This window comes from Alosa sapidissima, chromosome 18, assembly GCF_018492685.1.
Source record: "Alosa sapidissima isolate fAloSap1 chromosome 18, fAloSap1.pri, whole genome shotgun sequence".
NCBI lineage: Eukaryota > Metazoa > Chordata > Actinopteri > Clupeiformes > Clupeidae > Alosa > Alosa sapidissima.
In genome coordinates, this window is record NC_055974.1 from 21,096,683 (window position 1) to 21,111,682 (window position 15,000).

The window sequence follows — 15,000 nt, forward strand, 5'->3', positions numbered from 1 at the left end:
GCATGGGTTTCCTCCATAAAAGAGACATGCATGTAACTTCACGGCATGCGGTTAAAATCCTTAAATTCACAGATGTGTTTTGGCTTTATTTTTTGGCAAAAAACGTCACTCTTAACAACCGCCAGTCTTTGAGAAGACGTGAAATATCCACTGGAATTTTGTTTCTTACTATTACACATGCCAGGGAATCCGTGTTATGTGGCTAAGCTGCTGCCTAGCAGGTAAAGCACGTTTAAATGGCTATAGCCTACTTTAAAACAATTTATTAGCTAGAAATGATACCACATGTCTACATTCAATGCTATTTAAGCCACTTCGAAAGTTTGTTTAGATCCAGTGATTCTGCCGTCATGGAAACGCTACGTCACACTTCGGGACTCTATTGAATTTAACATAGAATTTTAGAACCTTCAATTGTTGCGGAACGGAATCTTATGTTCAAAAACCCACACCTTTAAGGGTCAACAGCTGTAATCCTCCTGGTACATAGGTGCTCAGCTTCAAGTGAGACAGGAACGAGAAGGCTGGGTTATCAGTTACTCCAGACCTAGTCTAGCCTGACGAGCCAGACCCACATTAAAATTTGTCTGGAGACTCACCATTTGCAGTGCTCAGTCCGAGGGGCGGGATAATCGGTTGTCTTTCAGAGTCCCTCTGCACGCAATAGGATAGCGCTACAACTCATGAGTCCCATGCGTTTTTCCACCAGTGGAGCTAGTTGGCTAGTTCAAACTTTTGCCAAATTAAAAAAAAAGCTTAACTTGTGTTCACCAACAGCAACATCCATCTTCTTTGTTTTCAAGTAGCAGGGAATTCACGCCTAACCGTTGCAACTCTGCCATCAATTATTATGTTAAGCCCGCCTAACGACTCTATACCCGATGTGATTGGCCCTATCAAAGTTTAATTTTTCCAGCTCGCAAGCCAACGGAGAGTTGCTAGACTAGCCCTGGTAGCAAATTACATTTGCTGCCACTAGGGTGCGTCTAGATTTCTAGGCTAGACCTAGTCCAATTCTCCCCGTGGACTTGAGATCTTCTTTCTCAGATCCACATCTCCCTGTTCCCCTCTCTCAAAGTACCTCAGGACTTTAACTGATCGGGTAAGGTCCATGAGGCTCAAAGAAAAAAAAAAAAAAAGGAAGACACATAAACACTATTCATCGTAACCATCATCATCATAATTGTTTTATTGCCGTAGTGGCACCACATCTTCTTATTAAGTGCTGTATGGAGAAAGCCCACTCTCCCATGGTGAGGAGTGAAACATACCATTACCCGAGACATGACTCACAGCAAATGGCCTGAGGGTGCAATGCATTAAAATTACTAACATTATGCATAAAGGATGAGGGGGGGGGGGGGGGCATATTAGCACTAGAAAGTGCACTGGTGCAACCCTGGTTGCAGGTGAGGCTGAGGTGAGTGGGAGGAGTGTGAACACACACACACTTATGCACACACAGACATGCACTGTCATACACACATTTTGTTGGCGTACTCTCTGTCTCTCATACACACACACACACACACACACACACACACACACACACATCTGGAGGGAGCAGTGTAAGCTCTATAGGCTAAACAAACATACACACAAACACACACACACACTAACACACACTCACAGATACACCCGGCAATTTTCCTCTGAATGACACACACAATTTTCCTCTCAATGACTGCAGGTGAACCCACCCCTCTCACACACAAACACACACACACACACGCACACACACACAGATACACACACTCCCGCAGGCATAAAAATGCATAAACATGTACAACCGTACTGACTATTAAAGGGAAAATAACCTTGTTCTAATATGTGAATGTGTTTCTCTGATTTCAAATATATGATTCATATGCAGCATACATATGGCCCTCAGAGCTTAGAGTTGAAATGACCAGTTAGATTTATTTATTTTGTATGTGCATCTGAAAAACATGTTTATATTCAAATTAAACATGAAAATGACGCATGTATAAATACATCCATGTCAAAATGTAAACACTATTCTAACCACTCGGTGAGTTGCACAGTTTTGAAAACGAACGTTAAGGGTTGTTTGAGGACATGTTTGAGTAGCATACTACAGTATGCCTGTTGGCAGCCACCCTGAGCAGTCAAAGGCAATTCAAAACGAGTCAGAAAAGTCGAGACAGGACCAATCGTCAAAATGTCGGTGTCCACCACTCTAGTTCATCCAAAACAAACCAGAAAAGGGCCTTAAAGTGCTAAAAAACTGAATTTTCCTATCACTGTAGCCTGGCCCTGCCCACCTAGATCTTCTTTCAGGGAGATCTAATCTAGAACACCATAGTTCATAACCGTTTCCCTCAGACAAGATAAATGTCAGGCCAATCAGTGACATGTATCTATCTATTTATGAGGGGAAGACGAAACAGAAAGTTATTGTGAAGAACAGAAGCAGCAACACCTGCAAACATCAAAACATCTATTTTTCCAGGCTAATATCCCTGTGCTTTGGAGAGTACAGTAGAATTAAATATATTCAGCACTTGGGTTTCTTTACTTTTTTTGTTTGCCTGCATTACACCGGGGGTGAATGGGTATTGCTTCTCTAATAAAAACATGCTAGACACATTTGCTCTAGCTTTGGGGAGCCAGATACCATTTACTGTATATTCAATCAGCCAAACAGATATACCGATATAAGTCACAGTGCCCTGTTCACTTTCCTTGCCTTTGGTTGTTAAAATGTTTGTTAATTTATATATGTTTATTTATTTATTTATGTATTTATTTACTTTTCATCACATTCTCACTCACTGGTGGATTTGTTAATTTCTTATTTTAATCTTAAATGTCATCCACTGTATCTAGTGGTGTTGTGCCTATTGAAGTTTATGTTTTAAAGTAATCCTCTCAAAGTGTTTGGATGTGAGAAAAATAAGATTATCTAATTATACCATTATCTAATTATACAATTACAATTAAAAAAAAAACTTGCATAATGCCACACACACACACACACACACACACACACACACACACAGTCAAGAGCTCCCCCCTTTACAATGAGCAATAGTAGTAGCTCAGGGTGTGTGGTGTGTGGAAGTGGAGTTGTTGTCAGAATCATAATTGCCTCTGACAGTCTGATGGGTGCCGATATTTAAAGAGGCCTCCCAGTTCTTCCGAGTCCGTTGCCAGATTAGCATGGAATTACACCAATTCATCTTCAGGGGTTGTTGGGTTCTAAAACAGAAGCAGTTACCAGTACGGATGTGGTTGATTTTCAGGCACTGAGCCTAAATTCAGTCAAAGACGGGGTCGATCAAAGATTTGAAAACATATTATTGTATACAGTATAGCAGTACAGAATATAATGTCAGGCACAGACAGTTTTCCTCTTTTAAGTCGCGTGTTCTTCACTGGACCTGGAGATTCTGACCCAAACACAGATGGTATGTGTGATCAGATGTGTGATGGAGTTCTTCACTGGACCTGGAGATTCTGACCCAAACGCAGATGGTATGTGTGATCAGATGTGTGATGGAGTTCTTCACTGGACCTGGAGATTCTGACCCAAACGCAGATGGTATGTGTGATCAGATGTGTGATGGAGTTCTTCACTGGATCTGGAGATTCTGACCCAAACGCAGATGGTATGTGTGATGGAGTTCTTCACTGGACCTGGAGATTCTGACCCAAACGCAGATGGTATGTGTGATCAGATGTGTGATGGAGTTCTTCACTGGACCTGGAGATTCTGACCCAAACACAGATGGTATGTGTGATCAGATGTGTGATGGAGTTCCACAGTCACTGGCTACTGATTTTGTATAAATAAATAATAAGCTAAAGGCGCTTAGATTTGCTCAAGCCATTATCATAATAACGTAATACTAATCAGCTTTGGGGAAAAAAAAACTAATTAGTCTTAATAAGGATTAGATTTTCAACATCAGTTGAAACAATGTTGATATTTTCAATCCCAGTTCATGCCAAGGAAAACACACACACACACACACACACACACACACACACAGACACACACTTCGCTCACACTCATAATTTGCTAAATGATTGATGGACAGCTGAGTGATTTGCAGCTCACTAATCACCCATTGATCTACAAATCTATGATTAATTAAAGCTCATCAATTAAAGCTCACATGTACCTACATAAAAGGCTAATTTCTAGTCCACTAATGAGTAATTGGGGGGCATTTGCAACATGTTGGGGTTTCTTTTTCCAGTGAAAGTTCTGTTGATTTCTATTCCCTTCCTCTGTGTCCTTCCTCCACGGCTAGGGAGAGGATTCTTTATTCAGATCGCCCAATATTCCACTATTCTTTTCCCTCATTTTATATGGAAATCTATTTGCATACTATAAAGTGATTTTTTTTCTTCTTCTGTTAGGCCCCACCACACACACACACACACACACACACACACACACACACACACACACACACACACACACACACACACACACACACACACACACACACACACAAGCACTCCAGAGATTGATGTTGGTGGGGAAATTAACTGAATGCATTTGCCTTTTAAGACGCTAGTACTGGCGATAAGTGATCCACATGCAAATTCCTGGGTGTACACGTTAAAGACGCATTAGAATAGGACACCCCGCTGGGCATAAAGGATTTAGAGAGAGAGAGAGAGAGGGAGGAAGAGATGGAGAGAGAGAGGGAGGAAGAGAAGAAGGTGGAAAAGAGGGAGCATTGGTGGGAATTGGGCAGATATGATGTGAAGTCACACAGTATTGTGGCCTGTGCAGATTACCGTACACGATTTTGACTTTTCGTCTTTTACAATTGACCCTATCAGACTAAGCGATCATAGAAGCGAAAATTCTTGCTGCGCCTTGGTCGGGAGATCATGTAGCCTATAGTAGCCTACTTGTGATGACTACATGATCTCGTAATGTGGCCAATCATAGCTGATACATGATCTCATAATGTGGCCAATCATAGGCCTACTTGTGATACATGATCTCGTAATGTGGCCAATCATAGCCTACGTGTGATACATGATCTCATAATGTGGCCAATCATAGCCTACTTGTGATACATGATCTCGTAATGTGGCCAATCATAGCCTACTTGTGATACATGATCTCGTAATGTGGCCAATCATAGCCTACTTGTGATACATGATCTCGTAATGTGGCCAATCATAGCCTACTTGTGATAGGCTACATGATCTCGTAATTTGGCCAATCGTAGCCTACTGGTTGAGTGTTGCCATAGTATCAGTGTCAACACGGGTGTCTTAGGAGATTCCCCAAAAAGTCTGACATACTAGAATTTTGGTCTTGGACTCGTGGAACGTCACAGACAAATCAATCGTTTGTCGTTGAATATGTTACATTACAAGATGTGTTCCTCCTCCGGTGTCGTTCCTGACCCTTCATATACAGGCATGACACTGGAAATTTGTCGGCTTCAGCTATGAAAAAATCGTGCCAAAATCGGGCTGAAATCTTGTAATCTGCAAGACGCTCAGCACAGGCATATCAGCAATAAACACATAATCACATCACACGCACATCACACACATACCACACCCAACACACCCACCACAAATAAACCACTAACTGCCTGTTGACACCTGTGCAGTCTAAGATCATTAAGATGAAGCCAGAGCAGGAGCTATGCCACTCTAATGCGGGGATCACACTGACCAGCGGCAAGCGGCAGGTTTCCTATTGTTCTCTATGGTCCGGCAGCAGAACAGTGGCAACGCTGGCGTAACGCTAGCGTTAAACAAGCTGAGCGTTGAACACACACACACACACACACACACACACACACACACACACACACACACACACACACATATACACACACACACATATACACACACACAGACAGACACATCACACACACTTTAACTTGAATCTCATTTCAATGCAAAAAGCAACCTTTATACATTATGTACACACACACACATAATTGAAGGATGTTGAAACAAATAAACTTTGCTCTACTGCAGACATTACAGAGCAACAGGTTGTTTATCCAGTAGCAAGTGCAGATTGACAGACCCTGGAGGCACAGGGGTCCAAATAAATATGTGAGGAGACAATACGGTTTGCATGTTAAAACTGCTATTTTGACACAAAAGTATATTTTTATAATGGAATGCGTGTGCGTGCGCGTGCGCGTGCGTGTGTGTGTGTGTGCGCGTGTGCGCGTGTGCGTGTGTGTTTCTGTGTGTGTGTGTGTGTGTATCTGTGCATGCATACGTGCGTGCATGCGTGTGTGTGTGTGTGTGTGTGTGTGTGTGTGTGTGTGTCTGTACTGCTAAGAAAGCGCTGGGTGCTTGGCCTTGGTGTTTTATGCCGGGTTGATGTGGAGTGGAGGAGCGGCGTTAACAAGCTCTCTCAGGACCTGTGTGGTGCCACTGTGCCCTGCCCAGGGCCCCAGAGCCTGGGGGAGACTCTGCCGAGTGCTGGGCCTGGCTGGAGTGGGCCAGGGCCCTAATTTGATGGTTCTGGTGTGAGTCTCGAGGGAAAGCCTGGCGGGGTTGTGAGAGATGCCCTGTAAAAGAACAAGGTTGGAGAGAGGTCAGGAGAGAGAGAGATAGAGAGAGAGAGAGAGAGAGAGAGAGGGAGGAAGAAAGAGACAGAGAGAGAGAGAGAGAGGGGGGGAAGGAGGGAGGAAGAAAAAGACAGAGAGAGGGAGGGAGAGAGAGAGAGAGAGGGAGGGAGGAAGAGACAGAGAGAGAGAGAGAGAGAGAGAGAGGGAGGGAGGAAGAAAGAGACAGAGAGAGGGAGGGAGAGAGAGAGAGAGAGAGAGGGAGGGAGGAAGAAAGAGACAGAGAGAGGGAGGGAGAGAGAGAGAGAGAGAGAGGGAGGAAGGAAGAAAGAGACAGAGAGAGGGAGGGAGAGAGAGAGAGAGGGAGGAAGGAAGAAAGAAGACAGAGAGAGAGATAGACAAAGTGAATACAAAATCTGAAAGGTAGGGATAGAGAATCAAATGAAGTAAAAAAGGAAGTCTTTAGATGGGAATGAAGGTATGAGGGAATATATTATTTGTATTGAGTGTACAGATTATCTCTCTTTCTCTTTCTCTCTCTTTATGTAGAAAGAATAGAAAGAAAGAAACAAAGAAAGACAAAAAATGTGAAAGCAAATGTGTGTGTGTGTGTGTGTGTGTGTGTGTATGTGTGTGTGCGTGTGTGTGCACCAGGCCCGGAGTGGGCCGCTTCACTTTTGGGCCGGTCGAGGGAAAAATATTGACATTTGCCACGTTAATCTATCTTCTGGAATGGTAGAATGCATAGAATGCTTTCTATGAATGGTAGAAAGAGGCCATGAGGGACTGAAAAGGTCAGGTAAAGAAGACAAAAGGCATTAGAGGAAAATGCTGCCAAATGTGCCAAGCTTCCAGATTTTGTTTGAAGAGGACAGACATAAGTGGCAACTGGTAAAGAGAGATAGCCATGATTATAGCGGCGTAATTATTTGGCTAATACTGGACGTTGTAGCGTTGTCAACCTATTCGCAAGCAACATATTAAATTAATTAAAATATTAGCCTTTTTGTATCATCCAATGTGGCGATTCATAGACTTTGCACAAATATTGTGCAAATATTGATAACAAAACTCAAGCTTGATCTGTGTATGCAGTAGCCTAGGCCTAAAAACAAAAGTAGCCTCTGAGCAGCAGATCAGCCAGTCCCCCGCTGAAAATGATGTGCCCGAAATTAGCTATGACTACAGGGACACGTAGAGAGGATAATAGAGTTTACCATATGAATTAAAGTTATTTAATGTAAGAAAGAACAGTATATGACAGCAGTAGGCTACATGATCAACCTATATGCCTTGTTTGCTCAGAAGTGGGTGTAGTAAAGGAGTAAATCACAAACAACAACATGATAGCTGACCCATGCAGAAAAAAACATGTAAACAATAGTTCAATATGCCTCTTAGTGGAATTGTGGGATACATTTCAAATGCTTTATTTCATCCTCCCTGTTTTTGTTAACTTATTAACCTATCCTTGTGGAATATTAGTACTAATAAAAACTACAGGATAGTAAGAGCTGAACTGTTGCTTTATTTATCCAATTTCCACCACCACTAAAAAAGTGGGCCGGTCTTGGGCCTGAAACTCCCGGGCTGAACAGTGGCCCCACTCCGGCCCTGGTGTGCTCACTTGCATGTGGACAGCCTGTGTTTCCCTGAGCAGCCAGTGGCAGGAGACAGTGGCATCTCTCTCCTGCCAGCCAAGTGTTCAGGCATGGCTGAAGCACATCTGAAGGCCCCTGGCATAAAGAGAGGGTCTGATCAAGAACACGACAGAGAGGACGAGAGTGAGCGTGAGTGAGTGAGTGAGTGACTCAGTGAGAGTGAGTGTGTGTTGGTGTGTGTTTGTGTGTGTGGGGAGGGGGGTGGTGTTAATGTTTGCAACTGAGTGTGTGTGTGTGTGTGTGTGTGTGTGAGAGAGAGAGAGAGAGAGAGAGAGAGAGAGTGCCTCACCTCCGGTTGACCCACCCTGAAGAGATGAGGTAAACAAAGCCTAGCATCGGAGACATGGTGATGGGGACAACTTATCCACAGGGACACACACACACACACACACACACACACACACACACAGAAGCACAAATCTCATCATCTCTCTTGGCCAACCAGCTAGGAGGAAAATAATAGGGACCTATAAAGCATTCGTTGATCCAAATAGATGTAAAATAGCCAATGCCCAGGTGCAGATTTTAGGAATTTGTTTAGGTTAAATCAGTTCTCACAGATCATATGTTTTGCCTGCCCAGCCACACATTTCTAGAGCCAATTTTTCTTCTAGAGCCTATTTTTGTTCTTGTTTTAATTGCTACCCTTTGGTCAGAGCAACAGTGCTTATTATTTGCTTCTCTGCACAGTGTTCATATATTTCACAGTAGCACCAGGTCAAACCAATCTAACAAGCTCTACCTCAGAGAACACATCACTTTGTTTACAAACACAGGTTCAGTCTCAGTCTTGTCTCTTTATTAACCATTGACATTAATCTCTAAGCACTTTACACAGTCTGGGGCCATCTACTGTATACCTAAATATACCAACTGCACATAGCCAGCGAAGGTAACTGAGAGAAACTTTGAACACAATGCAGGAATTCCCATTCACATCTATTTTCAATGTTGCTTAAGCGGTCACGGCAACGAAGAAGATTGACTGAAGAATTTGATGGTATTTGTTGGTATTTGTGGCTTCCCACATTAGGGCTTGGAGGTTTGTCTGGTTGTGTTACTGATTAGACAAACCACAGCAACGAAGAGGAATGACCAAAGAATTTGTTGGTGGAGAACCCATCATGAGTGTGGAGGGGGGTGGGTCTGGGACGCTCGAAACTACTGCGTCAAAATGGTCTTAAACCTCAAGATTTAGGCATGTTGCCAAATTTCATTTGAAATTGTTGAGCTTGATTTTGCAATATAGTATAGGGGTATCGGGTAATGCAATAGACCAGGGGTCCCCAACCTTTTATGTACCATGGACCGGTTTGATTCCCATTTTTTTTTTCACGGACCGGTGTGGGGGGGGGTGTTCGGGGGTTCCATGTTCCGTGTTGTGCATGCATTACTTGAAAAGAACTAGCTCCAGTTATGTACTGTATGAACAGTGAAGGTAACGAACTCTTAAAAATGTGAAAAACGTGAACTTGAAGAAGTGAAAAATTGAACAATATGAACTATGAAAATTTAACAACTTGAAGCTACATCTATCAAGTGTGAACATGCTTAACAAAAATATGTGAACAAAACATGGGAACTAAACATGCATTACGAATAATCAGTGGGAGCCCTGTGCTTGTTTCCCTGCAACAAGAAGGTTCCATCTGGGGGTGATGGAAGACAGTGACACCCTCAGTGTGTTTGAAATGTCCAGTCGATTGCGCAATTTGGTCTTAGTTGCAGTCATTGCCGAAAACCTGGCCTTGCATAGATACGTGGTTGGAAAATGGTAGCAACGTTTTCAGAGCTTTTACGGCTATCTCGGGATATTCTGCTTTGGTTTCATCCAAAAACCCGCCAGAGAGGTTTCCTCATAGCCTACACACTCTTAAGACCACCGTCATTTGCAATTTCGATCAACTGCTCTTCCTCCTGCGTTGACAAGTTAGGGACTATTCGGGATATTGACAAATGGGTTGCGGACCCACTCATTGGTTTGCCATGGATCTTTGGAGGATGGGACGTAACGCTCAAACTCATTTGAAAGCGCAACAAGGTGATCGCGCACCAGCTGCGAGAGAAAGGGCCCTGCCTCAGTCTCTCCCAAAACCCCCACTACTGTTTGGAACATATCAAATACACCCCGATCCACTCGTCGTACCCACAAATCAAGCTTGGCTTTAAATTCAGCATCTTTATCTGCCAGTTTAAAGACAGTCGTCATTCTCCCCTGCAGTGACAGGTTGAGGTCATTAAGCAACCCGAATATGTCACACAGGTAAGCGAGTTTTGACACCCAGCCCTCATCACTAAAATATGCAGCTAACGGTGACTTTTTTTTCTGTAAGAAATCTCTCGCAACTCAAACACTCTGGCCAGTGACCTGCAACCAACCAACTTGGATAGCGTACCACGGTGACCCATTCACCCTCTCTAACAACTGTGCCTCAATATCCTCTGACATATCATCAATTCGCCTATGGACAGTGCTTGCAGAAAGCGGTACCTGAGCTATTTTTTTTTTTAGCTGCAGCCTCCCCAAGGAGTTCATTGCACATACCTTTACCAGCAGGCAGAATTAACTCTTCCCCAATAGTAAAGGGCTTCTTAGATTTAGCAATCCGACTAGCCACTATGATGCTTTTAGCGCAGCCACATAGTGATGGGGACGAGACCGCCTATGCCGAGTCCGAGTCAAGACCGAGTCTTTGAAGGGTCGAGACCGAGTCTGTTGGTTTTCAAATACAGTCGAGTCCGAGTCAAGACCGAGTCTTTGAGGAAGCAAGTCCGAGTCGAGGTCGAGACCGAGTCAAGACCAAGACCATAAAAAAATGTCAGTTTTAATATTCATAATTTAATATCACCCCAGTTAATAATCAACAGTTAGGCCTACAGACTAAGCTAGATTGGGAATTGTTTAGAGGAGCAGTTAACACTTGTTACACTTGTCTTTAAGTGTAGGATGCTTGGACTCTAGATGTCGAATTAGCTTTGATGGTTTCATTGCTTCGTTTGACAACTTATCGCCAAATACCACACATAAAGGACTTGGTTCATGCGAGTCACTGGTCTCTGCGAAACCATATTTTAAATATGATTCATATTTCGTATTGAATGACCCCTTCTTTTTCTTTGAGGTATCTGGCTCACCATCGTCAGTGGGTATTATTGCGAATGTGACATTATTGCGAATTAAATTGAGTTTATTTAGTTTGCATGCATTTTTTTTAAACTCTTGTCGTAGGCTACGGCCCGGTTAGGAATGTCCGGTGGTTAGGGACCGCTGCAATAGACTACACTCACAAAACCACTCTATACTGAGCCCTCACACTTGATTTGTTTTCTGTATTACTTCAGGGGATAAAGATTCTGACAACCCATATTTGCAATACCAACAGTACATTAGTTAAACTGTTAGTGATTCTTGTTTTTTTTGTTTGTTTTTTTTGTGTATGAAGGTTGCATTGTTGTTGATTTTTTTTGTTTTGTTTTTATTGTGGATCTTTGGTTCTTTGGTTGGGCATTCAGGTTACTGGCAGTGCATGAGGGTCTTTACACATCCTACAATATGCGGCACGTTGCGGCTTCCGCCAGCCAATTGTACCGTACATTGTTGTTGTACCTTGTCTCATGTTGTGTAATGTTGAATAGGCTCGGTTGTTGATTGGCCACTCTGCGAAATGCCCCTACCCAGAGCACAAGGAATTTAACACCTTTCCTGTGAATATCTGAAATGACAACTCACTGGCTACACATTTAGCGCTAAGGGGGAGCCCGATTCATCTAAAACCGCCAATATGGGGTCATGCTCCCCACCCGCGACAACAGTGTTGCTTTGTGCAGTGCCAGGCATTGAGGGCATGCGTCGGTATTGTCAAAGGCTCCATTCTTTGTATTGTCAGTGTGGCATCAAAATGAGTTTGAAGCTGTTATTTTAAGGTAAAGAAAAACAACAACAACAACAACATCGTTCTGCTGTGAAAGGAACCAGAATGGGAACCCTTCAGCACAGAGAGAGAGAGAGAGAGAAGAGAGAGAGAGAGAGAGAGACAGAGAGAGAGAGAGAGAGAGAGAGAGAGAAAGAGAGAGAGAGAGAAAGAGAGAGAGAGAGAGACAGAGAGAGAGAGAAAGAGAGAGAGAGAGACAGAGAGAGAGACAGAGAGAGAGGAGAGAAAGAGAGAGAGACAGAGAGACAGAGAGAGAGACAGAGAGAGAGAGAGAGAGAGAGAGAAAGAGAGAGAGACAGAGAGAGAGAGAGAGAGAGACAGAGAGAGAGAGACCGTGGAAGGGAGGAGAGGGGAAGACAACAGGGGGGAGGAGCGATCAGCCCCCTCGCTCAGTCGTACAGTTCTAACCATAACGAGCTGTGACGGATGCCTCAGGGAAATCAAAGTAATAGCTGCATCTATCTCATAATGTGCCCAATCCTGAGGAGGACAAGACTAGACTTCATCAAGCTCCTCGTCTTCCTCTCAATATTTCTCATATGGACATACTCATTCACTCACTCACTCACTCTGTCTCTCTTTCTCTCTATCTCTCTCAATGTACCCCCCCTACCTCCTCCGTCCCTTCTCTCTCACTCCCTCTCTCTGTCTCCCCTCTCTTTCCTCCCATCTCCTCCCATCGGCTTGGTAGGTATTAATTACGTGTCCTCTTCAGAGAGAGGGAGAGAGAGAGGGAGGGAGAGAGAGAGAGAGAAGAAAAGAGGGAGTGTGCTTCCTCTAGGCTGGAGTTCAGTGGTGTGTGTGCCCTCTCCATGGTAAAACAGTAGCAGTGGTGGCGCGAATCCCCACCTCTCCTATCTCACGAATACACATACTGTACAGTACATACACACAGAGGCGGACAGAGTACACAGCTTCATTACTTGAGTAAAAGTACAGATACCCTTTGCTAAATTTTACACAAGTACAAGTAAAAGTACAACAGTCAGATGTCTACTTAAGTAAAAGTACTGAAGTACTTGAGTATCAAGAGTACAAGAGTAGCTTACATTTTCTAAATATTGCATTACTACTGCCACAGTGATTTACATTTACAGAAACGTCCTGCATGGAGTTATGAAAAATGTTAATGTTAATACCTTGGAGAATGTAAAAGGAATTGAAAGTAAAATCAAGTCATTTTCATCTTTTTTACCATGTTGCCAGGGGATGGGCAGTATTTCTAACACATGTATTTAAAATACGTATTTAAAATACAAAATACTATTTTGTAATTGAAACACTTGTAGCGAAAAACAATCGCTAATTAACTTGTTAAGAAAATTGAAATAGTCTGGCGAGGTGGGGGCCACAGGTTGGCACATTCCTGGGATGGACCTGCTGCGTCTTTATCCATTGTTTCATCCATGGTTTCATCTCTTATCTAAATCTGACCATGGAGTTGACTTTGGCGGAAAGCTGAAGGTGATTGCTGATAGGCTGTCCCAATCAGTGGCGCCTGCACAATCCAATCACGTTTGAGAGGGAATCAACAAATTGAGGGTTTCCGAGATTTTTCTTTTTTCCTTTTTTTTAGAAGAAGTAACGGGTACTCACGGTTATGGATAGAAATGTAGTGGAGTAAAGAGTACAATATTTGCCCCTCAAATGTACTTGAGTAAAGTCATGAGTACTCCCCAAAAATGATACTCGAGTAAAGTACAGATCCCTCAAAATTGTACTCAAGTACTGTACTCAAGTAAATGTACTCCGTTACTGTCCGGCTCTGCATACACACAGACATAGACACTCTCCCACACACACATACTGTACACATACACTCACAAAGAGAGAAAGAGAGACACTCTCCCACAAACACACACACACACACTTACTGAGGAAGCTTAAATCTTTTGGTGTCTGTAGACAAATTCTATGTACATTTTATCAAGCCTTCATTGAGAGTCTATTGACATTTTCTTTCATATGTTGGTTTAATGGACTATCTGTGAAGGACAAAAAGAGCTTGAGCGACATTGTCAAAGTACGCTCAAAAATCACTGGTACCCAGAAGATCTCTGTTCTCTCTGGAAAACACGGGTGGTTCAGAAAGCAGAAGGAATATCATGCCAACCAAATCATGTACTCAGTAATGAACTGGTTATCATGCAGTCAGGTCGGCGGTACCATGTGCCAATACGTAAAACTAACCGCTATGCCAACTCATTCATTCCCTCTGCTATTAGACTGTTAAATGAACATCATATAAGACTTAAAAGAATGCATATAACTACAACAATACTAGTTCTTGCACTCCGCTGCTCTGTTCCGTCACTGGCAGGTGAAGTGTGTGTGTGTGTGTGTGTGTGTCTGTGTGTGGCTGTAGACAGGTGACGTATGGCTGCTGCAGTACTTACTTAATTATTTGTCTATTTATTATTCTTAACATTGCATAGATTTTACACAGTGTATGCTAATGCACTTTTTAACTTTTAACCCCATGGATGGGTTGGCTGTAAACCGAATTGCCCCTCGGGGACCGATAAAGGTATCTGAACTGAACTGAACTGAACTGAATACACACACACACACACACACTCCTGAGACTGACGGATTTCTCCACCACTTTCCCACCCAAATGCTCCTCTCTTCAACCTGTTGCACTGAAGATTCATTTTTTCATCAAAGGGCTTCTTCAGAAAGAATGTCGGAGTTGTCACGTACCTATGACGCAGGGGGTCAGCTACACAGCAGGTGATGACAGTCAGTAGAAACACATGAAGATTAATAAGTCCTTTACATTCAGCGGTGATCAAAGGCTGCTTTTGACTGAATGTATTTTAAATGAATCATCGCTGGGGGTTTTCTGACACTTTTTTGGATGTTCAATTACCT

At 43.1% G+C, this 15,000-nt stretch overlaps 1 protein-coding gene across 5 annotated transcripts in view; it reads left to right on the forward strand.

Moving 5' to 3' along the window:
• Positions 1–15,000, forward strand: part of LOC121689687 (glucosidase 2 subunit beta-like) — a 185,321-nt gene that overhangs the window by 161,196 nt on the left and 9,125 nt on the right. The window contains exon 13 of one of the 5 annotated variants that reach the window (XM_042069708.1): positions 3,446–3,742. The exons of the other annotated variants lie outside the window; for them this stretch is intronic. Coding sequence (XP_041925642.1) covers positions 3,446–3,551 — 106 coding nt within the window. The 3' untranslated portion in view covers positions 3,552–3,742. Of the gene's footprint in view, positions 1–3,445; positions 3,743–15,000 lie in introns of those variants that run through there. 5 annotated transcript variants of the gene reach the window in all.